Consider the following 23,495-nt stretch of genomic DNA (forward strand, 5'->3'; position numbering starts at 1 on the left):
ACCCCCCTTAACTGCATGGGAAGAATTGCCACTCCAAGACAGAAGAAAAAATGGTGTGATGGTTTATTCAATTGAAAAAAAAAAAAACTTATTAAAAATTAAGGGAAAAGAAGAAAATAAGGCAGCAAAGAAGAAAAAAGCCTTAACAAACTATTAACAGGCTGCTGTCATTAACATGACACAAGTAGAAGTTATCGAATGCCTTTATGACCATTATTTTATATCCTAGCCTGGCCATTACTTGCTCTTGGGCCTGTGAAACTGGACCTTGAAGCCAAGACCTGTTAGTACTAGCTTACCAAATTCTCTCACCTATCTATCATGAAATGGCTTCCAGCATAAATTTCTCATTCTATGTCAGTTATATATTACAAAAAAGAGTGTTTCACCCATATTTGGCTTTGAACAAGATAAAAACCTTTATTTACAAATATTCTATTCCTTTCAAAATATATACAGAGAAAAAGATAAAATCACTGGAAACAAAGCCAAATTCTGATAAAATCAAGGAGAAATTTGGAGACAGAAAATTAAAACCACATACAACAGTTACAAGAGGGTCAAGGCAAATAGATTGAAGGAGAATAACCACATCAAATTTCCCTCACACCCACTACCAGTGTTTTTGTTCCGTAAGTTAATAGCCAGATTAGAAATTTCAAGTTATGTATAGTCTTATTTCTAGCCCCCTCCCATAATGGTGAAGTCATTTCTATTTAATAAATACAACATCAGAGGAAGGGATTATCTCCATTCAGAGAATACGGTATAAAAACTACTTAAAGTTGCTGAGAATTCTTTTAGGAATGCCATCATATAACCTGGGAAACATGGTTGAAATCCAGGCGCATTTTCTTGTAAGCTGTTACCTCAACTCAAAACAAAATTGTATACCTTTCTATGTGCAGGGAGTCACTGGGGACCTTCATAGGTAATTAGCTAGAGCAACCTCTTAGGCCATATGTTGCATATGTTGCTGGCTCCTTCTCTTCTTTCAGTTCAGAAGCCCGTGCTTTCCCATTGTGCACAGAGTGTGAGAAGTGATCTACTGAGAGGCAATGCTAGGAATTTAATGGTAGAGAAGAGAAATGGCTACTGATTATTGCACCTGGGACTGCTGATGGGCGGCCTTAATAGCTGTAGGGTTTGGGCTGTAAATGCTAAATTAGGAGTAGCTTTTGAAATCTTTGGGCATTCAGATTGCTTAATCTTTCCATTTACAAGAGGAAGTTTGACGCGGTCAAAATCTATTTCTGGAAGCTATAAGGTAAAATGTGGGTTGATGTGAAATGAGTTCTTATGGGGAAGACATCCCACAGGTGAAGCTTGAAGACTTTACACTCTTTCCTCCCACCAGGTGTTTGATGCCTCTTGATCCTGTGCGGGTCCCAGAGACCCCAGGCTCACTGTAGCCTTCCTGGGGGGACTGGGCTTATTGTGCTGCTCTCAGTTCCCTGGCAATGAAAGAGGAAAGACCTGTGTTACTTGATCCTAAATTAGAGGTAATATTTATGATCAAAACTAACAATTTTTTTTATTTCAGTATTTATTGAAACAAGCCTAGGGCTATGCACAGAATAGAAAATTCAGTCCTATGATTGTCTTAAAAAATGCCTGGCACACACATGCCCCAAAACACTGCAGGTTCAGTTTCTTAAATCCTACTTATTGGCCCTTAAAATTAAAAGTATAAAAAAATAAAAATAAAATATATACGTGTATAAGGGAACAATCCTACAGGCTGTGTATGAAAGTTACGGTGGCCATGAAGCACTGCCCCTAGGTCAAATCTACCCAGCCATCTGTTTTTGTAAATAAAGCTTTATTGGAAAACCTAGCCGTAGCCATTCATTTATAGACTGTGTATGGCTGCTAACACATTACTACAGCAGAGATGAGTCATTGCAGCAAAGATCCCATGGTCCACAAAGTGTAAAATATTTACTATCTAGCTCTTTATGGAGAAGTTTGCCAACTGCTGATCTAGACAACGGCAAGAAGGCATCTGCCACATTTCTATGACAGGCGCTCATAACAGGTAATGGCTGATGAGTCACCTGTGCCTCCGTAGCCGGCTTCACAGAATGTGCACACCACACCTTAAGAAATACTTCCATTCCTATTAAAAACATGTATATACCTATGTATTTGTATTTTGTTTATTAGCTGGAAAAAATGGGATCTAAAACTAGAGCAAAAAAACATTAAGTTGCTTATTAGGAAGAATTACCTGACTAAAAGCTTACAACAATCTCCACAACTCATGGCCAAGAAATCACTTTGGGGACTTTTCAAGTTAAATATTCTACGATGGATTGTGTATCCAAAAGAAGTTGGACTTCTAAGCTTATTAGACAAGGACTATTTTTCATCTCCTTCTTTTATATTTTCAACAGTGCACAGTATATGTAAAAATCACTTTAAAATGCCTTCAGAACTTTGCTCACACCTGCCTGACCTTTAATTAATACCAACCCAACCTCATCTAATTAATTAAGTCCCATTTGTTTCATGAAGGAATAGATTAATAAAAGAATACATACATGAATACAAGTGTACGTGAATAAGTGATCGGACTTTTTCCTTTGGCTTGGAAAAAATATTTCTTCCTCAGTATCTGTCTGCCCCTGAAATTTAGAGGATTTCTAAAATAGATGTCTTCCCACCTTGGCTATGGTTGTCTCGCTTTGGGTGATCACCCACTAGTTACTCGAGCACCTGCTGTCACTCAGAATCCTACTAAGTTGCCCTTACCAGTTGCACGTCCTGGTACTCTTCACTCTGCTTCCTTTGCATCACCTGAATTTTCACAATGACCTGAATTTACACAATTTTCAAGCAATCTAGTCACAGAGCCTCTAGCTCCATGCTACAAAGGGTCTCATGCTGCCACTCTCTCTGTGGGCAGACCTGTATATTATAATGCTGGCTTCCACTTGAATCCCTACCGAAGACACACCAGAACAGTCACGTCACTGTGAGCGGTACACAAAGAGATTCTTTTCCAAGTCCAGCATCCCAAGACCTACCTCTCCAGTGCGGCCGTCTTCATCCTTTCCAAGAGAAGCTGCCGCTGGAGCTCTTCCGTGTTCCCCAGGGAGGGGCGGAGCACTTGGCTTCGGGCCAGAACAGTGGCAGAAGGTCTCTCCCCTGGGTCAGGGTGGATCATGTTCTGGTGATGTAGGGACCAACAGGGAGGAAACAGACGCTTCACTGTTGGGGAAAACCTCTTCCCCCAAGCTAATTCTAACCCAGCTTCTGCTGGCGGACTCTGAAACTCTGCTTCCCCTTTGTGCAGAGGGAAGAAACACGAAAACGTCGCTCTTCCAGGGACAGGAATGTCATCCCTGTCTGGTAGCGTCAGTCACCCATCTCTTTGACTTGGCTTTAGGAATCACGTTTTAGCGCTAGTTACATGATTAATGGTCTAATGCCTTCATTTTAAACAGTAAGATACTGAGGTCCTGAAATCAAAAGAGACTAAAACCCAGGTTCCCCGGCTCCTAGTTCAACTTACTTTCTACCATGACATGCTCCTTTTTCACTTGAAATTAATTAAGCCTACCCCACCACGACACTATTCCCACAGCATTTATGTGCAGGTAGCAGAGGCCTAAAGTGACTTGAATGCAGTAGAAAATACCTAGTTACATACAGCACTTAGCAGTCCTATAACGAAGAAAACACTGAACCTTCCATTTGGGGAATGATGTTCAGAGCCAGCTCTGCCGTTCACTACGGAGCCTTTTAAATGAATTGACATATATGTGTTAGCTAACACAGGGCCAGCATTGAGGTACTTAACAAGTAGCTGCTAAATCAAAGAGCAATTCACACATAGGTGATTACACGATGAACAGAAACTACTGTGAGGAACAGTTTGCCTCCTCCTTTTAGGAAAGCAGAAGTGAGGAAGAAGGACAAGTCTGTAACTACAGTTGAAGTTTTCCAGTAAATTGTGAAACTCAAATTTAATCTCCAAGAGAGGAGCTATTTTAAGGATCCTATCTGATCCTGTTCCTTAGGCCCTATAGTAAGTCTTACATATACATTTTGTTTTCTTAGTATAATTCTAAGCTTCTTGACAGTGTAGATTTGTACCTTTGTTTGTTACAATGCAGTATCTTCCTTTACTCGTCCCTACACATACTCAGATATCACTGACTCCTGAATTGACGTTACCTTTCTTCCAATAGCTAAAATGATTGGTGGTATTGAAAGTCATTGATCGATAAATTAGCTTACACTTTCCTCTATCCACTCAAAATTCAATTTTTTAGTAATATCATCACTGTTCCTATTGATAATAGTTAAAGGCCTGAAAGAGGAGCAAAAAGACCAGGCTTGATTTTGGAGTCAATCAATCATCAAAGGTGAAATCGCTCTGAGCCTTGGTTTCCTCCACTGCCCACCTCACGCACGCATGGGGTTGTTCAGAAGGGCAAATGAAAAAATGTAACGGGGTCTCGAAACTGTAACATAAAAGGCCTTTATGATACTCTCTGCATTTCCTTGAGGAGCTCTCACTCTGTCCTGGGTCCCTTGTGGGCTTCCCAGTCGTGATTCCTTTCTCCTTCTGCTGGTGGCACTACCAACACCTCCACTTCCCTTTCCCCACCTACTTGCCATTACACTTTTTTTCTTTAAACAGACACTTCCATCTTCTTTTCATTTCATAAAAGGTATCACCTTGAGGAGACTGTAAAGTTCTTCTGAGAGCTCCTGAGGAAAGTTGGGAAGGTTCCCCTCCCGGATGTGATGCCACATGGCCCCATTGCTGGGTAATGACTTTGCTCCGGCCGCCATTGCGATTGTTAATCCCAAAGCAAATATGTCTGCTTTGGGGAGATGCCGATAATCCTTCAACACAGAAGACAGGAAGGCCAATGAGTTTGCCGAATGAAGTGAGTCTAAACTAAAATACAACTGGCAGCAAAGTTTCACGTGAGTGCATGTGAGCTAACACAGACACATGGGCAAGGTCACACACCCCGGTAAGAGGTTTACTTCTAGAAAATATACAGGATAGAGCACAAATCCATCTGATGAACACGGCTGTGTCAGGCCTGGCTCCACAGACATCCCAGAAGGTGGGCAGCAACTAAAGGTCATTTCAAGGACCACAGCTGCTGTGCTATCAAAAGGATAGCCACATGGTAAAGATGGGTGGGACTAATCAAGGCTACCTTCCTGCTAGGCCATCCATGACTTTAGAAATTCTAAGAAATACTAGAAACGGGACCTTTACAAAGAGGAGTACAGGTATTGATTAACCCATGATTGAGCCAGCTTTCCTCATGCTTGTTTCGGGAAAGTTTCTCTCCTATCTTTGGTCTCCATTCTGAATAGGAAAGGGGATAGTATAAATTTAAATGATAAATAAATACTTTTCATTTCCTGCACTGTGAACTTTCATTTCAAAAGGTTCAATGGATTATAAAATAGTCTCCGTTTCCCTAATCTGTACCTCTTGCAAAATCTCTTTAGCCAGGAAGTGAATATCTCCCTCTTCCACTTTGGGTTTGCTTATTGACGTTGCAAGACCCAAGTCACCTAAAACAGAAAAAAAAGGAAATAGAGCTCTTTAAAGCATGTCTTTCTCAAAACTGGAATGGAGTCGTCAGTGTAACTTTTACAGGATAATAGTATACAGGTCAGGGTATAAGGCAGACTCACCAATTTTGTATATCACATTAACAGAGAGAAACCAATCCGCTTCATTTTCCATCTCTTCTGCGACTTCAGGAAAGTCCCTTTGCATCTTGTGACAAATGAAGATGTTACCTGCAAAAATGCAGAATTGCTGTAAGTAGTCATTCCTACTCTTTTTTTTACCCCAAAGATCCTTTTTCGTATTTGACATTACAGCCACGCTCCCTTCTTCCTCTTCTGCGTGCATGGAACAAGACAAGACTACAAGGTTTCTTTCCTTCCCTGGAATCTCTCACACTGCTTACGGGCAGCTCAGTGATTGATAAACCCGTGTAAGTGAAACTGAGCTCAACCATAACCCCATCAGCCTCAAAACAAAGAAACAAGCAAACAAACAAAAACAAAACCCCCCACACATATGGTAACATTTCCTTGCGTGTCACTTAATGAGTGCCAAAGCCATGCATCTCTTCTCACTTCAATCGGTGTGAATGAGAGCACAGTACTAGCTGTCAACACAGGCAGGATGCAGCTATACTGCTGTCACTTATCGATGTAGTAAATTAAATATTTCTTTTCATACTGTCTGGGACAGGCTTTCCTTTCTGTGTCCCCTGGGCCTCGGGAGAAAATGATTAAAGCTGTTTAACTGAAATTTTTAAAGAGGAAACCCATGAAAGAAAGGAACTCTTTCCGCAGACAGCACCTTTGACACGTGACAGACACACAGACACAGGTTCTGACGAGGGGCAGGACTCAGTCTGGCCCGAGGAGCAGCGGGGAGCTCACTGACTGGGTTTGATGTCCAGGTGAACCATGCCCGACAGGTGGATGTACTTCAGTCCGAGGGAAACCTGCAGAAGGACGTCCTTGAGTCTTGGCTCTTTGAAATGACGGCCAGACTTTGTGTTTTCAGATATAACAGCCTGCAAGCTCCCACCTAGGAGAGAACGAGAGTAGCCCCACAGAACGAGGGGAAAGGTATGAATCTGATGGATGAAAGCAGAGTAAATATTCAATAGTTCCTTGTGGATGACCGCAGTCCAGCAAGTCTAGATTACGTCAGTGTCTGTGCAAAACATAATAATATCTTCCCCCCGTCTATACTACAGGCAGGTTAGAAAGAAGAATTACAGGGCTTTTAAAGAGGAAAAGGAAATTCCATGTCCTAGGTAGCCAATATGTGGCCCTACTGCCTTGAGTATGCTCTAACTAAGTAACATTTTTAAAGTTTGACCTAATTATTAACCAGAAAGCCATGCGTCCTAGTCACATAGCTACAATGGCTGTGATGAGTAATTATAAGGCAGTAGTAATTTTAATGTAATTGACTACTAGTTTACTTCCATTAAAAATATATCATGAAATAAGAGCATGTAATGATTGCTGAGCCAAGGAAAATATAAAACATCAATGTAGACCTAAGTCCTATTTGAGCCACACTATTCGTACATCAATTGTAGTACCAATATATCATCGTTGTCAATAATAAATAAGGCCTGGGCTCATTTCACCACCTGACCTTGGATCCCCCGTACTAAGGTATTAGAATGATGCTGAACCCTTTGTTTCATGAATTAGCATTCACTGGCGGCCTTTACAGTCAAAAGTATGGCGTCCCCGTGTCTCCCTGGCCATTATAAAGCCCCATAGTTCCAGCTTCAAGTACATACCAGAACAACAGGATCTCAGATGGTAACAGTACTTTTTAGGAAATCCGTATTTAAAAGGATCCCATGTAAAATTGAACTGAAAGATTGATCTGTCATGTTAACAGAATGAAGTTCAGAAAGGAAAAGAACGCAGCCCCTTTCAGAAACACAAAGAGGACTAAAGTTACTATTTTCCTTCTGGGAACCTTCTTAAAAAAGAGGGTACTACAGATGCCATTAATTAGAAAGGAAGAATAAGAAAGAGCGTGTTGGAGCTTGTTAAAAATGAAGTCATCTCAAGGCTAAGTTTGCAGACGAGGTTAAGACGTGTGATGATGAGGAGGGTTGCATCCAGACCCCCGTGTCCACTAGCACGCGTGTTTCCCCACTAGCCTTGCTGCCTGAATCTTAGCTTCACTTCCCCAAGGTCTGGCATGTAATACATATTTTCTGAACTAGATATCTATCCCAGCAACAGAGGGAAGAGAAAGACTGAGTCAAAGATCCTGTAGTAGGCGTGGAAAGAAAGACGCATCCTGGGGGAACTTAACCCTGTAACGTGTTCTTTTAGATTATAAGCAGAAATATTTCTAATCCCCTGAAGAGTTACAGGTACGTAGTAAGAGTAACTAGACCAGCGCGAGCAGCACTTTTAATTACTTAGAAGCTCTATAGGTAATATTAAAGCTAGCCAAGTAATAATTAATTTTCAGTTACTGAAAAGTACCCATTTATACAAAGGAATTCGAATATTCTTCTTTAGCTACAGCTAAAGCTGTTGGTCCACCTCTTACAGAAAAGCATAACTAACTGTTCTTTACTAAACGGTATTAATGAGGAAGTCTGTGTTTTTAGACATAGCAGTACTGGATGAACTGTAAACCTCATCCCTGCTCATCTCCCCCAACTACGCTAGAGCCTGAACTCTGTAACCCAAGGTGCCACCTGGAAGCGGCCTCTGCACCTGCCAGCACTGTGCCCTAGGAGGAAACAACCACCTCTGGGCAGCTTGCTCTTCTCACACCATCTTCGTGAGATGAGTTGCTGAATTCCTTCCTTTAGATAAAATAAAGGTACTTGCTCCACTTGGCAGGAAAAAAAAAATTTTTTTTTAATCTATCTGTTTCCCTGTCTGCTCATGAGCCCTCACAGATACCCAAACAAATGAATGGCAATCAATAGCAAATGCCTTCTAACTAAAAATGTAAAAAGCACCCCAGCAATTCAACAGAATATATTGTGCGTACATTTGTAGTCACACAAATCTTGATTTTGTGTTGTTGCCTACAACACTAACATAGTTTTCTGCTGGTAAAGTATTCCTTATTTGGTGGAAAACATAACCAGTATTTATGGTGTTTTACAGAGGACACTGGCGTCCAGATGTCACATCACTCGGACATGTGTGAGGCCCACCCTTCTAGAGGAGCATGCTCTGTAAACTTTAGTGACAGAAGACGTCACAAGAAAATACTGCCTTTAGGGAGCCATTAATCATCCAGTCGTGAATCAGAGAGAATCCTGGTGGTCGCAGAATCAACCTTCAGATTTCTGAGGCTGACCCAGAGGTGCCTGGTTGGGAATCTTGGCAAGGGTGGGGGAGGAGGAGGGGATATTTCATTGGTTCAGTGCTCAGGAGGGACAACAGGAAATCAAATGACTGCTTGTCTCTAGTAGCTATAATCTTAGTGATCTAAGTCATCTAATTTACAATCTGCGTTAAAACCATGACTGTATGTTTCAGCCTAATTGCTATGACAGGCTGGGGGTGCAGGGATAAGGGTGGGTGTGGGGAGACAGGGCATGAGGAGGCAGAGATGAGAAACAGGGAGCGGTAGTGGATGCAGCGGGGAAGTGAGGAGAAGGAACAAGGCACTGGCTACTCTGCTACCTTACAAATACCTTGGACTTACCCTTTAGAACCCAGGGGACAGTCTCAACATGGAGTATCCATAACTACAAACAAGACAAGGCATAAGGCAATGCTTTATTTTCCATGATCAGTCCACATTCGAAAGGTTCGATGTACGCGAATTATGTTTTCATAAATCAAAGATGACATTTTAATTGGTGAAGTTAGTACACCACCATGATGAGTAAACAGGGGTTCCCCATAATCTATCACTTGTCGAAGAAGAGAACCCCAAAATCCACTGCCTGGCTTTCGAGGCCTCTATAGTCTTCCCCCACTTTCCCTTGCTGTCTTATTTCCTACTCTGGAAATAAGTCCTGTTAGTCTCCTTACGGTCTTCTAAGCCAGAGCCTTTCCCATTAGCATCGTGCCCTCTGCCTGCAGGCTGTTCCCCTAACTGGATGCCTTCCCTTTCCTTCCCTAAACTCCAGCGATCCTTCTACGGGGTCTCCTTCAAGTCTTACCTCCTTTATGAGATTTTCTCGGACTACTCTGAGTTCTTACTACAGATCAGCTATTGACACTGTACTAGCATCTGACGTGGATGGTTGCTAATTCTCAAACTACTCCCTTAAGTAAACATTACTCTCTCTGCTGCGTGAGATTAAGTGACATCCCAGCGATCACACCAACAGTGTGCAGCAGAGCTGGGTTTTAAACCCGTTCTCCACACCCCGCTGCCTCTTGCTCACATCCCTCCCCTCTGAACACTTTTTATCCATAGTTGTCCCCTCTGGCTTTGCCCCTAATGGTCTCTTGTGTATTCGCTGTAACAGAGCAAGTGGAATAAAGCTTCTTGAAGATAAGGACTTACCTTATCTCATCCTAGCGCTTAATACAGTGTTAAGCCTGTAGAAGGTATTCAGGTATGTTGAAAAGAATTGGAAGACGATTTGCAATAGAAACAATCACCCCATCTTATTCTTTTTGAAAATTTGAAATCTTTACGTCGCCCCAAACCAGTTTTGTTTTGGTATATTGAGTAGTGTTTGTTATTGGACATTATCTTTGTTAGTAGCTAAAATTCATGGAAATGAAACCAATATTCTTTAGAGAGAGGGGGAGGAAAGGAATAGGGAATCTCAGGTTATGATAAGAGAAAATTAGGAAGAGGATTAAGAAAAGTCTCAACCTTTTAATCACAAGTATAAGGAAAGGGTCCATTCTTTAGCCCAAAGAGACATTAGAAAAAGGGATTTAGGGTGAGTTTATTAGAGGAAAAAAAACCAAAGTTTACAGGTAAGGTGACAAAGAAATCAAGCTATAAGGAAACAACAAGGGAAATGCCAAATCATTATTTTTCAGGATATGTGTACCATTTTCTATGTTTCTAGCATTTCATAATGTCATTTACTTACCTACCGTGTTTCCCCGAAAATAAGACTGGGTCTTATATTAAGTTTTGGCTCCAAAAGACGCATTAGGGCTTATGTTCAGGGGAAGTCATCCTGAAAAATCATGCTAGGGCTTATTTTTCGGTTAGGTCTTATTTTGGGGGAAACACGGTATTTATATACTTAATTTGCACAATGATGAATGAAGCTTTATCACTGATCTCTGTCCTCAAAAGCCAAGCTGGACACACATACTCAGGGCTATCTGGTGGATACAAAATTTACTCAAAGATAGATTGTACTATTAAAGAAAGGAAACTCTGAGTGGGCATATATGGGGGGAGAGGGGTGTTGGCAGAAGAGAGACGCCGTTATCCAGTATTACCCTGCCAGAATATGGATTACTACTCTTGAAATCATGGCAAGCTTCTAGTCAATTTGGTAGCATTTTTCTGCTTTACCACCGAACACGCCGATGAAAAATATTTCGAAGAATGACAACACATACCTGCTGTTATGTCAACCCGCACCCATGCCCCTACTCTGGTGAGAACACTGAAGTTCAAAGGTAAGAAGCAACAAAAAGCATGAACAACTCCCAAACCGAAGAATCCCCTTGAAAACTAATCAAAGGTTGGCCGTATAAATTTACCACCCCTCCGCCTAAAGTGGTAGGCACTATGGCTTGCATCTTTTAGCATACCTAGCAAATGGTAAAAGGATGATTTACGATTCAAGCCACTAGAGTAAAAGTTCTCTCTCTAGTGTTAAGTGTGAAGGAAGTGATACTTCTATGTATCAGCTGCATATCAGCTTCGAAAGAAAGGTACAATGGCATAATCATGAAATTACTTTTCAAGTCCTCATTTTCTCCAGCTCTCTGCCTCCAAGCAAAACTGCAGCGCAGACTTTTTAGGTATGACTCTGCCATTCCTGGCATAAACTACTAGGAGGAGGCAAAGACTCTTTTCTGAAGGCTTAAAGGTCCATCTCCCTCTCCGGGGATATTAGCCCCCATACTTACCGTTGCAGTATTCATTCTGAATGACCATGCGGTCATCTTCCACCCACGCAGAGTAGTAACGTACCACGTGGGGGTGATGGCCAAGCACTGCATGAGCATAAACTTCATGCAAAGCCGAATTCCTAAGAGACAGAACAGCGTTGAGAAAAATGAATCAAGATAATATACATACAAATGTTTTTCCAAAGACAAGCTATGAAGCACTATTCACAATGGCAGAACACACATGGAATGCTCACTGCTTGCTTACTATTTTATCTAATTTAATTTTCACCCCTCCTCAGTAGGCAAGGATGAAGGCTTTAGAAAGTTCAGTGACTAGCCCAAAGCCAAGCTGGTGACAGCAGCCCGACAAGCAGAATCTTGGTTATCTTGGGGCCCACAGCCATGGTTTTCTTGATTAAACACGGCTTAAGTAAAGAGGAGTCTCAGCAGCAGACATGCTTTGGGTCTTAAATTCTCTGTATCATAATCCAAAAATATGATGGGCTTAGCAAGAAGGCTGCCATGGATTTGACTGGATACGGAGATGGGTCCTCTACCTTGTCTGTGAAGGGGAGACAGAGTCACTACTGAACTCTGCCAATACGATGTCGTCACAGGGACAGCCTCAGAGAGAGACATCACTGTAGAATAGGGAATCCAACACAAGGAAAGCAAACTACAGTACTCGGTGACTTGAGTTTCAGTATAAAAACGAAGAATTCCGAAGTCTGCAATTTCAGATTCGGCATAAGTATTATATCCCCACAGTTCACAAGAAAGCATTGGCTGAATCTGAAAATGTTTGTTTTCCTTGTGAAAAGAAAGCACAATTACATCTGGGGACGAAATTTACATTTCTATAAATTTTTCCCTGCTTGAAGTCTTTGAAACTTGACTTTTGAATGCATTATTAATACAAAGTAGAGATAAACCAGTGAGTTAGCAATAACTTCCTACTTGGCAGTATTTCTGATGAACTAAACAGGCACCAGAAGATCATTCCATAAATCTATTTATAAAAAAAAAAAGCAGTAAGACCAGTAGTAAGAGCCACAAAAACCACACACTCCCCCATATGATCCAAAATGATCATGGACTATTTTAGGAAATAACTTATCTCTGATATGGAAAACTCAGAAAGGTTATAAATATGAGACAACATATAATAGAGGGGGTAGGATGATTTTAAAAAGCAGCAAATGGTATGTTTTTAATGACATCAGGGCTATTACTTAAAATCTTTTGACAAGAAAAAGCTTTCCAAATCCAAGTGTGTACTTCAAGTACATTTCAAAGGTACTCACTCATTTGATAATTCTGCAAACGGTTTCATGGAGCGTTTTACTGCATAAACACATCCATCCAGCCTCTTGATGCACTTGTAGACTGTCCCAAATTCCCCAACCCCAATTTTTTCTACCTCCACGAATTCTTTTTCATAGCGGGAAGTCATGTTGCTTTCTCGTAGGACGCATCTCTGAAATATTTTAGTAAAAAGTTAAAATGATCCTTCCTAACACGTTGTGAGCAATACAATGGAGGCATATTATATTCCTGAATTTAACTAAGTTTTCAAAAAGACTTCTGAGGCAAATCCACTGGATTCTGTCTGTGTCGATATTCACGGTAGCAAGAACTTCCCCAACTCCTGATGACCTTCTCTGTATTCTTTATAACCTGCCATACAACTCTGTGCTGACATTTCTCTTTCCTAGATTACATTTTTTTCTATATCATTTCCTCTGTCTGGCCATACTATTCTTCTCTGTATGTTCCGAGAGGGGACACATCTACTCACAGCCAGAGCAGCTGTTCTCAGCAGAAGGAGTGGCAGGGATCTGAGGGAAGCACATGTAAACAAACAGAAAAACACCTCCCTTTGACACATGTCCACGTGTCTCTCACTCTGGGTGCCGATGCTGTTATCTCAAGTTGAAGAAACACACTTGTGTTCAATTTGCTTCCTCAAAAATCTTAGTCTGGAGAACATAACTGTCAAATTGATTCGTCAGAGTATGTGGTTGGTTATAACAACCACTCCCCCTGCTGGTCAAGTAGCAACATCGCTCATTGCCCTGCTAGTAAATAATCCCGGGCAAATCGCTGAACTTTTAATCAGTTTTCTCTCTGTAAGATGAGGGTCTTAACAACTACTCCTCGGGGTTCTTTTAAATATTACATGAGAAAGTCAGAGTGTGAGTGTGTGTGTGTGTGTGTGTGTGTGTGTGTGTGTGTGTGTGTAACTTAGTACGATGCTGAGCACATAGTAAATTCTCAGTAAACGGTGGCTATGATGACCCAAATCTCCATAAATTTATAGGAATCTCCATCCAAACTGATTTATCTCCACAAAGTCAACATTTTCCCAGTGTCTCCACTAGCAAGAACTTTTCCATCTAATTTGGAGTTTTAAAAATCTTGACTCTTACTAGTTCTTCATTTCCGACATCCAGTAGCCGTCAGTCTTCATCATCAAGACCTGTCATTTCCACTGCCCTTAGCCAATCGCAGGCTCTGCTTCTCCCCCATCTGTATTCGCTGTAGCTGCCAGCCCTCTACTCATCTCCTCTCATAGTAAGAATTCTTCTTTGCAAAATGACCCCGTGGAACCGGACACACCTCATTATTTCCTACGAGGATCCCAAACTCACTCCTGACCAGACGCCTCACGGCCTCCAACCAGGTGTTTGCTCATGACCTTCCCATCCTCATCTCGGACACCAGATAAAACTGCTTTCCAGCCCCATCACTCCCCAACCTCCACCCCTCCCGCTTTGTCCGCCGAACACTGAACATAGGTATGTTTTCATGATATTATAAACATCTTAACGGCAATGTAATATTTCCCTGACTATCACTTATAATTTACTTTGCCATTTATTATCGGACAATTAGTACTTCCCCCTCTTTTATTTTTTGCTATTACAGCTAAGGCTGCAATAAACATTTCCAGTGATATTTACAGTGTTGTTTTCTTGGATTATCGAATGAGGAATACTACATCAATGATGGTAAACATTAAAAAATCAATAGATGTTGACATATTTAAGAGGTAAAATTTTACATATATACCTCTGACTTCACGTCATTTTTCTCTGTCCTGTCTTTCTACTAGGGGACTTTAGAGTATCTTGATTTTTTTCCTTCACTTCTATACCCCATGACTATAAAATTTCCCCCTGGATCCAAGATAGAAGCAATAGCCTTTAATTTAAAACTACTCCAAGGTAATGATTCAGCAATATACATATCAGGCACTGTCTGGTAAAGTAACAACTAAGAATATAGACCCTGATGAGAGTCCAAATAAATTCACCTGCAAAAGACATTGGCTACAATGCTTTGGGGGTGGGGGTGGAGGGAAGGGAGGAGAGAAAGAGGGAAGACGGGAAGGGAGGTGAGGAAGGGCAGGGGTGAGGGAGGAAGAGAGGGGCAGTAGGGTGAAATGACCATTCTGACAGTTGGGCCAAAGAACTACACTCACCTTGGCAGGCAGCCCTTGTTCCACTTTGCCTTCCCCTGGACCAGCCTCCTCACTTAAAAAAAATAAATAAATAAAGTGATATCAATGTGTGATTAACATTTACTGAGCCTGGCACTATGCTACGCTCTGGGGCTGTAAGAGTACGTAAGACAATTCCTGCCCCTCGTCCACGTATAGTGGAGGACAGGGATAAACAGAAAATGTCAATGTAAGAACCTAGGTGAGGGGAAGCACAAGATATCAAGGGGCACCATACACAGCAGCCAATTGATTGTTTCAAGAGGAAAAGTCTTTCCCAAAAGAGAGGATACGTAAGCTAGGATTCCGAGAATGAACAGGAAGCAGCTAAGGGAAAGGAGCGGGGTTTTAGGCAAACAGAACAACCTAGGCGGAGAACTGGAGGCAAAAGAGCTCACAGAGCAGGTGCAGCCGTCAGCGACCTTCCCTGCCACATTACGACGTTCCCCTTCCAGCTCCCACCTCCCCCAGCACCTGGCTTTGTGTGTGTGAGGTTCACAGGCAGGCTGTAAGTGGAGCAGGAAGAGCTCTGACCCTGGGTAAGATGTCGTGGATTACTTTACAGTAAGTGAAGTCTCACAGACGTCCTGTTTGGCATGAGCACTTGCGTTCTGGATCTTCAAGCAAGATTTTAGTTTCTAGGTCAGCTAAGCTATAGATTTTTTTTTCTTCTGGAGAAGTACAGCGTAATAACGGCAAACGGAGGACATTACGCTCATGGAAATAAACCGATGCTTGATGTTGGTGATTTAAATTTCGTGTTACATTCTAAACTTTATAAAACAACAACATAATAAATAGGGAAGAAAAATACCCTCTCAGAAACACTAAGTGACGTTACTAAAGTGTTACCACTTCCATTGCCAGGAATTCAAACTATTCCCGCTAGCTTCAGTGAGAAGTGAAACCATGAATTCTGATGGTTTACAAAGAATTCTAAACTGCTAAAACCAATGGCGTTCTTGTTAACAAAAGTGGACCATTTACTTGTGCCGAAGTCCTGTTTACTTAAGATCCGGTAGATAGTGTTGAGAAAACCTATTCTGGCCATAAGGTGATTTAATAAATAGTCACTGATTCTAAAAGAAACACTTGAAGGGCTCTGCAAACTTCAGCTTGTTAGCTGTGCATTTATTTTGCTGAGTACACATGAGCACAAATGACAGGCCCATTTCAGAGGCCCTTCGATTCCATAACAAAGACGCCGTGGAGAGACAAGTAATGTCCTGGAGTGATACACACAATAGAGCGCTTTGGCTTTCCAGTTTCAGCACTTCTGAAAGCAGCCCTGTCTTTTTCTCTTCTGCCAGTCTTCCATCACCTGCGGAGAAGTTCAAATCCTTGCCCCATACCTCTCATCACCAGTCACGAAAGCTGGACTCAAAAGCAATAGATACTGTTCAAAGTGTGAACTACACCTTCCCCCACTGCTAGCCTTCTGTTAACCAGAGCAGTCCCCTTGGAGGCAACCATAGCCCATTCAATTTCCTCATGGCAGTCAGAGGTCTCCTGCTTACTGTCCTGTTCTTGAACAGAGAAGGTACCTCCGGGACTCTTCAGAATGGAAAGATGCTAGAATTCCTGTTGACATCAGGTTAAAGCCAACACTGACATTTAGGAAGGAGGGGATATGCAAACATGGTATCAAAGGCATGCCGTGTTCTGGTTCTCCCTTCCTCTTCACCAGGGTAAGATCAGTTCTCAGAAGTCACAGGCAAAAGCACACTTACAGATCTCCTCGGCTTTTCCTCTTGCCACTGGATTGAAGGAATTGTTTTCTATAGGACTCTGGGGTGAAGGGATTAATGTTAACCAGAGCTGATGAGGTCATTTCGTCCCTGAAGGAAACGGGTGTGAGTCTAAAGTGCTTAGAGCCGCGGCAGGGAAGCCTCTCTGTAGAGGAAATAACTGACTGGCTCAGCAGACCCTGAATGAGGATGACAAAAGGCAAATTAGAATGGGGTTACTAAAAACGTTCCGTATCAGTTAGGTAGTTAATATTTGAACCAAAGAACGTTATTACTGAAAGGGGTCTTCATGGCCTGCCCCAATGCACACTAGTTGCTTCATAACTAGCCCTCTTGTGAAAACACAGATTCCCAGCGGACCTCTAGATATTCTGATTCATGGGCCCAGTATAGTGATTTGTACTTTTGATATGCTCCACCCTCTTCCCCTGGGCAAGTCGGACAGCCACCTGTGAAAAGCACCAACTCTGTTCCTCCCTCCAGCATTTTAAAGACAACATTTGAGCTCAGACCAAGGAAAATGACTCTAGAAATCCCAGTCCTTACGTTCTCAGAGCGTATACTTCAGCTCCCCGATTATTCATCGAAATACGTGTTTGCTGCCTACTGAGTAGGGGGTACTGAGCATGATGCTGAGGGGTGCAGAGGTGAATTCGGCTTCTTAAGGAACGAGCAGTCCATTAGCAGATCGTTGATGACGTTTCAGAAATAATCACTTTGCAAGGGAAAGATTTCATAGACAAAACGTGGAAGAAGCCATTTCCAATTCCATTTAAAATGTAGCACCAAATGAAAGCAGCTGCATGAAGTGAGGTTAAAAAAAAAAAAGGAAAGAAAGAAAAAAAGAAAAGCCCTGAAGACTCAAGTCTCTGCAGGGGCTGTAACTAGCATCCCAGTAAAAAGGAAAATGTGCAGGACTTACCACTCCAAGTGAGTTACAGAAAGAGAACACACGCCTCAAACCTAACCACAACTGAACCAAAAAGTAGAGGGGAGAGGTCCAAGACAATGAATTCTGAGGGACAGCAGAAAGCCACCATAGCCTAAATGTCAGGGGCTGACGGAATACCTGCGTCACAGGTCTTCAAGAGTGCAGCAGTAGCCGTGGGCCATGGTGTAACGCCATCCCATAAGCTGTGTACTGTGAGGCTCTTCCTGAAAGAATCCTACTGTTCTGATAGTCTCTGCCCACGACGTTCAGTGTAGAAGCAGAAGGTACAGTACAGCATGATTCAGTACACGGTAATGTAATTAAAGAATGTGAGGCTACAAAGGATGAATACTGAACTTACCATAAATACCCACCAAATGACTGACACAAACAGAAATGAAGGAAGCTCGAGCATACACACGGTCACCTAACTATTTTTTTAAATGAAGAAACGGATGTCATTGCCAGAGTCGAGAGTTTTTACAGGCGTTTTCCATACGTCTTAGAGTTCAAAGGGTGGGCAACACTGGGGCTACTGTCAGAGAAAGCCATCAATGATAAACTCACAGTCTTCCTATAAGTTTATTATAGGGCCGAGGTTTGGTTCAAAAGAAGTACAACTATATCGTATGTCTCAGCTGTCAATGGGATTCAGGAAAAAAATTCAGAATTATAGTAAACCATTCCCTGAGAAATGGGTGTTTTTGTGATTCTGATCATCAGATGGAAAGGAAAATGCATCTGTCATGTCCACACCTGGGATGCTCTATGTAGTTTTGGTTGCACACAAACAGGACAACAGACAGGGCCTACAAAATTTTCAGATAACAGGAAGGAGAAGTGTTTGTATCAGGACAGACAATATCAGGATTTCTAGTCTGGAAATACGAAGACTGATAGATTCTATGAGCTCCACTTATCATATAGGGAAGGACATTAGTTACAGCAATATGGATTTTATTGCCAGAATGGCAAAATTATGAGGAATCCCTTTGACAGCTACAAGAATATAGTTTGGGACACGATTTATGAAAGGAAATTTATGAAAGTAAAGCAGATTGAAAATTTCTGGAAACATGACCAGGTTGAGAGTATAAAGACGCTCCAGAGAACACAGCTGATTCCATAAGTAACAGCTCTATTACAGATTAAGAGAGAAAGGAAATGGGGGGAATAGTTCCTTGCCCTCTGAAGAGAAGGCGGCACCCTCACACTAAGGCACAGCTTCACAGTGTTTCAGGGCTGGGAAAACGGCAGAGGCTCATTTGGTACAACCAGTCCCCTGATGCTGGAATCCCTAGCAAGTGGACATTTGGCCGCAAGGACCTTACTTCCTCCTAAGGAAGCTCTTCCTACCTCTACATCCGTTCTGCGAGGAAGTCCTGATGGTGAGCTAAAGTCATTTCACAGGATTTCTGGTCCTATTCCCTTGGGCAAGGTGAACTAAACCAACATTCCTTTCCAAGGCATCCCATCCCTGTCTGGGGCATAACGTCCCCTGTTGTTACTGCCCTGGCCTCTCTCCTCTGACCCTGAGCCAAACTACATTCTTCATAAAGCACATACTTTCCCTGTTGCCTTTCCAGTTTCCCTCCCAAACGCTGTTCTCTGCCTGTCTCTCAGATCTTGGCTTTCTCCAAGATTCCTAACTCGAACCACTGCTCTCCTTACTCTGGCACGCAGGCTACGTGACCTTACCATACCTCTCAAGACTTCAACAACTTCCTACGTGCTGATGACGTCCATACGTAGATCTCCAGCTTAGATGGTCTCCTGCACTCCAGACCCATTTATCCAATTATTTACATGACATCTCTGCTGTTGCTAAACCTGTACCTCCTTGAACGTCACCTGTCTTGATTCAAGGTATCATCCACTCAAACAATCAAGAAGCCTGATTGCTCTCTAGATTTCTCTTTTTTCCCTCAACCCCTCCATCGAGCCAGCTGCCAATTCCAAAACATCTCTCATTTTTTCCCTGTCCACCACTGTCCTAGTTCAGGCATTTCTCCTTTCTTGACAGATCTGTTGTGAACACCGCCCTGCCTCCAGGATCTCTCCTGCTCCATTCCATCCTTCATATGAAGGCCGTGATTTTTTCAAAAATGCCTCTCTCTGCTCAAAATTATCTAATGGCGCTCAGCATTTTCAGGAGAAAACCTGGTCTAGCCTGCCTGCACTCTAGCCTCAGCACCTGCCCTCTCTCACGCACCGACCTGGGTTCATCTTTCCCCTTCATAACTTGGTAGATGATGTCCCCTTACCCTCGAGTTCTCACTCCCTGCCTGGCGAACGAACTCCAACTCATTCTTTAAGCATCTCTCAAACATCGCTTTCTTTGGAAAGGCTTCTCTGATATCTTGAGACGTAATTCCTAATTCTTTCTCATCGTGCGATGCCACCCCTCTAGCCTACCTGATCTGTACTTTGTTGTTTCAGTTGTGTGTTTACCATTATTTTGTGGGCACCCTTTGAAGGGAGTGAATGGGTGTGACAGCAGAGGGCCTGGGAACAGATCAGTTTGCAGCAAACGGATGAAATGTACATCCCATGTCGTGTTTTCTTCCCTACGCACTGTGCTCAGAGCCACATCCTCTCAGCCCACCCTCCGCCTCACTTCCCCATGTCAAAACCATACCAACTTCATTGACCTTCATATGCGCTTCCGTCACCTTTTTTCTTCCCTGATCACCTCACTGAGAAGCAGTCTGCCTGGAGAACTCTGCCCACTTGCGAAGTACCTATCATGTGTCTACAGGCATCTCTCCTCTGTCTCAGACGGTGTCTTATGCCCCTTGCCCACAGTGGGTCCTCAGAAAGATCAGTGGATGATTGATTGGTTGGTATTGGGGTTATTGAAAACCCACCGGTGGACACATGAGCATATTAAAGCAGTCTGTCTACAATTCAGACGAGAAGCTTCGTATTTCCGGGTGGATGTGGTGCCCGTACTCAGCAGGTACTAAAGATACCTGCTGCCCGTGACGTGCTGCCATCAGAAGCACAGATGTTACTCTGCAGCTCGTAAGCACTCAAGCTGAGCCAGCAGAAAGCAGAGCTAATACGAGTCCTAAGGCTCAACACATGGCACCAGCTTGTCAGAGGCCCTTGCCCCAGCCCTGGCTTGGATACAGCGCAAGATGTGACAGGACACCATTCGTCACGGGAATAAAGGAATATGCCAACCATTCGGGACCTTTGCTCCTTTGCAGTCCACAGCTTATGCAGAAGCATCAATACCTCTTTGCTCACATGTAATAGAAGAGCCCGAACTGCTTAAGGCCAAGGAGGGGGACGACGTCCTCCTGGGACAGGCAGCAGCAAAGAGATACAGTGAATGTGAACATTCTTACAGTAGGAAATCTTGGTAAATAATCACATAAAAATTGAGCCAGTTGGCAAAATGGAAAGAGAATAGACTGAGACCAAAACACCGGGTTTCTAGTCTTGTGTCTGCCCTTGGCTGAGCGAGAAGCCAGTTTATCTCGAGATCTTGGTTTTCTCATATGTGGAGTGCACGGGTTGGGCATTAGGTCTCCATATTCCTTCCAGTCCCAATATTCCTTAAGTAGGAACTTCTTTTCCACCCAAGATTTATTTGCGGCCTCCGTCAAACAGTTGCCGGCACCCGTGGTTTTGAGTAGACAGCTGGCAAGACATTTGATTCTGTTTTCTGGTAACTTGAAACTCTTATTCATTTTCACCAATAATTTCACCAATAATACAGCCTGGGAGGCAAACCTGTCCTACACCCATAACCAACTGAGTTCTCTTTCTCTACCAGCTGAGCTGCAGGCACCTGGGGCCCTCTTCCCCCACCCCCAACGTACTTACTTTGGGAATGAAGGGACTCTCACCGCGTGGCAGCTTGCTTCTGTCATCTGGCTGGTCTGGTGTTGTGGGACATTTGGGACACTCTGACTCCGGACTCCCCCAAACAGCATCTGGACCCACTTTGTCTTTCTCCTGCGATGTGGAGAGTTCACGTCCGTTACGAAGGGGCGTTCTGGGAGGTGCAAACTTTGCCTCCGAGTCCTGAACTTCAGACTCCTCTGGGCTCTGGCTCGGGGCCTCCCCGCTCTCTTGTGCTTCCTTCTGCCCCGTGTTCTCACTCTCCTCTTCACACCAGGAAAAGTTTAATTTCTGCTTTAGCTCTTTGTCAATACTATTGTCATCCATCTCAGCCCACGAGCTTCCCCACACAGGCCAGGAGGCCAGTCAGAAGGGAACACGATGGAGCTGGGGAAGGAAGGAAGGAGGAGGCAAGCTGGCAGGTCCCACAGCGCTAGCCTGCCCCTCTTCCCCTCGGCCCTCTGACGGCTACATGGAGACACACCGTTAGTTTTCTCCCTTAAGTGCCACGTGACTGTAAGATCTCAGCTTATCCTTATCTCCACTCTGATGAAAGAACGTGCCAGTGAGTCTTTGAGCAATTAAATCCAATTTTGTTTAGAACTCTCCTGGCTATCCTCCCCAGTCTACCTGCACCCGTGTGCTATAAAATACCAGCGAGACAGTGGATTCCTTTAACTAACTTAAAAATTACCCATTAGCCAATTCGGGAACAAGCTCATGATCGGAGAGAAATTATTTTCACTCGTTTACACCTACCATGCTCTCCTGTCTTCCACTCCCCACCCACCCAGTGGCTAAGAGGGAGTTAATTAGAATTCAGCTTCACCTGGGTATAATAATTATCCTTAGCCTCTAACATACCTTGTCTGGAGCTCATCTGCCAAGTAGAGACACACCTTAGATCTTTGCCAGACACGCCTACCCTCATGCAGGCACCCACAACGCCCCCTGCCTACCCACCCCCAGGTATTAGCTGTTAAAGCTTTTGAGGAATTGGACACATTTTCAAACTGACAAAAGACAAGCTAGAAAGATCAGAAACACATAGAAGCAGATACGTATCCCTGGAAAGTGGTCATTACATTGGCCCCCAATATCTTATTTGTAAAATTTGTTTACTTACTGTTTAGACATCTTTAACATACATTATTCAACTTCTATCTCAGAGAGGTCCTCATGGGAAGAATAAAAACTCTTCGAAGGAAAAAAAAGTCACCCATATCACGCTCTAGGAGAAACCACGTGAAAGGCAATCCATGGAAAAGGAAAATGACATATACATGAGCCCCCGAAGTCCTCTGGGGACACTCAGGAATTAGTTACACGATAAACACGGGCCCAAAGAGAGAGAGGCCCTAAGGGTGAGTTTGATCTTGACGGAAACAAATTTAATTTCCCTTCTCTTGATAGTCTCCAGTTACCCACTGCCTGTCACCCTTTCCATTTTCTCTCTCTTCACCAATCCCTCCATCCGCTTCTCTCTCACCCCTTTCCCATTTCCAGCCTGAACTCCGGAGAAGGTTAACCCAAATGGAGACTAACTGGGGGGGACGTGAAAGTATTTTTGCAGCTACAAGTCTTGTGCTCCATGTTTTTGTAGGTGCGCACACCACACCCTTCCCTGTCTCCTCCTACCCAAATCATTGAACAGGAGATAAAATAGAGCTCATGGCATGTACCGGCTGCTGCTCACCTGTCAGAGATCGCCTCCCACAGGGGCCAATGAAAGTCACCAACAGAGAAAGGAGGCCTCAGAGCTTATAGTAAAGAAGTTATTGTTAACTGAGATTCTCAGATTAACTCAGATTCTTCAGAGTGCGTTTCTAGTTTAGAATTCAGCAGGCCACGGGCGATAATCCCTTCGCTACTGCCTTGATGTTGCTCAGTTTTCCCCTCTCAG

The 23,495-nt window shown here is 43.1% G+C and overlaps 1 protein-coding gene across 1 annotated transcript; it reads right to left on the reverse strand.

Annotated features, from left to right (window-relative positions):
• Positions 1-208: 208 nt before the first annotated feature.
• WEE2 (WEE2 oocyte meiosis inhibiting kinase) lies at positions 209-22,224 on the reverse strand. The gene is made up of 11 exons (XM_019749847.2): positions 21,575-22,224; positions 16,792-16,988; positions 15,044-15,095; positions 12,864-13,036; positions 11,575-11,696; positions 6,446-6,592; positions 5,677-5,784; positions 5,468-5,553; positions 4,690-4,860; positions 3,030-3,172; positions 209-1,454 (listed from the first exon to the last, which is right to left on the reverse strand). The coding sequence occupies exons 1-11, from the start codon at positions 21,917-21,919 to the stop codon at positions 1,433-1,435; spliced, it is 1,566 nt and encodes a 521-aa protein (XP_019605406.2). The 5' UTR covers positions 21,920-22,224; the 3' UTR covers positions 209-1,432.
• Positions 22,225-23,495: the final 1,271 nt, after the last annotated feature.

Source organism: Rhinolophus sinicus, linkage group LG11 (genome assembly GCF_036562045.2).
Source record: "Rhinolophus sinicus isolate RSC01 linkage group LG11, ASM3656204v1, whole genome shotgun sequence".
Classification (NCBI taxonomy): domain Eukaryota; kingdom Metazoa; phylum Chordata; class Mammalia; order Chiroptera; family Rhinolophidae; genus Rhinolophus; species Rhinolophus sinicus.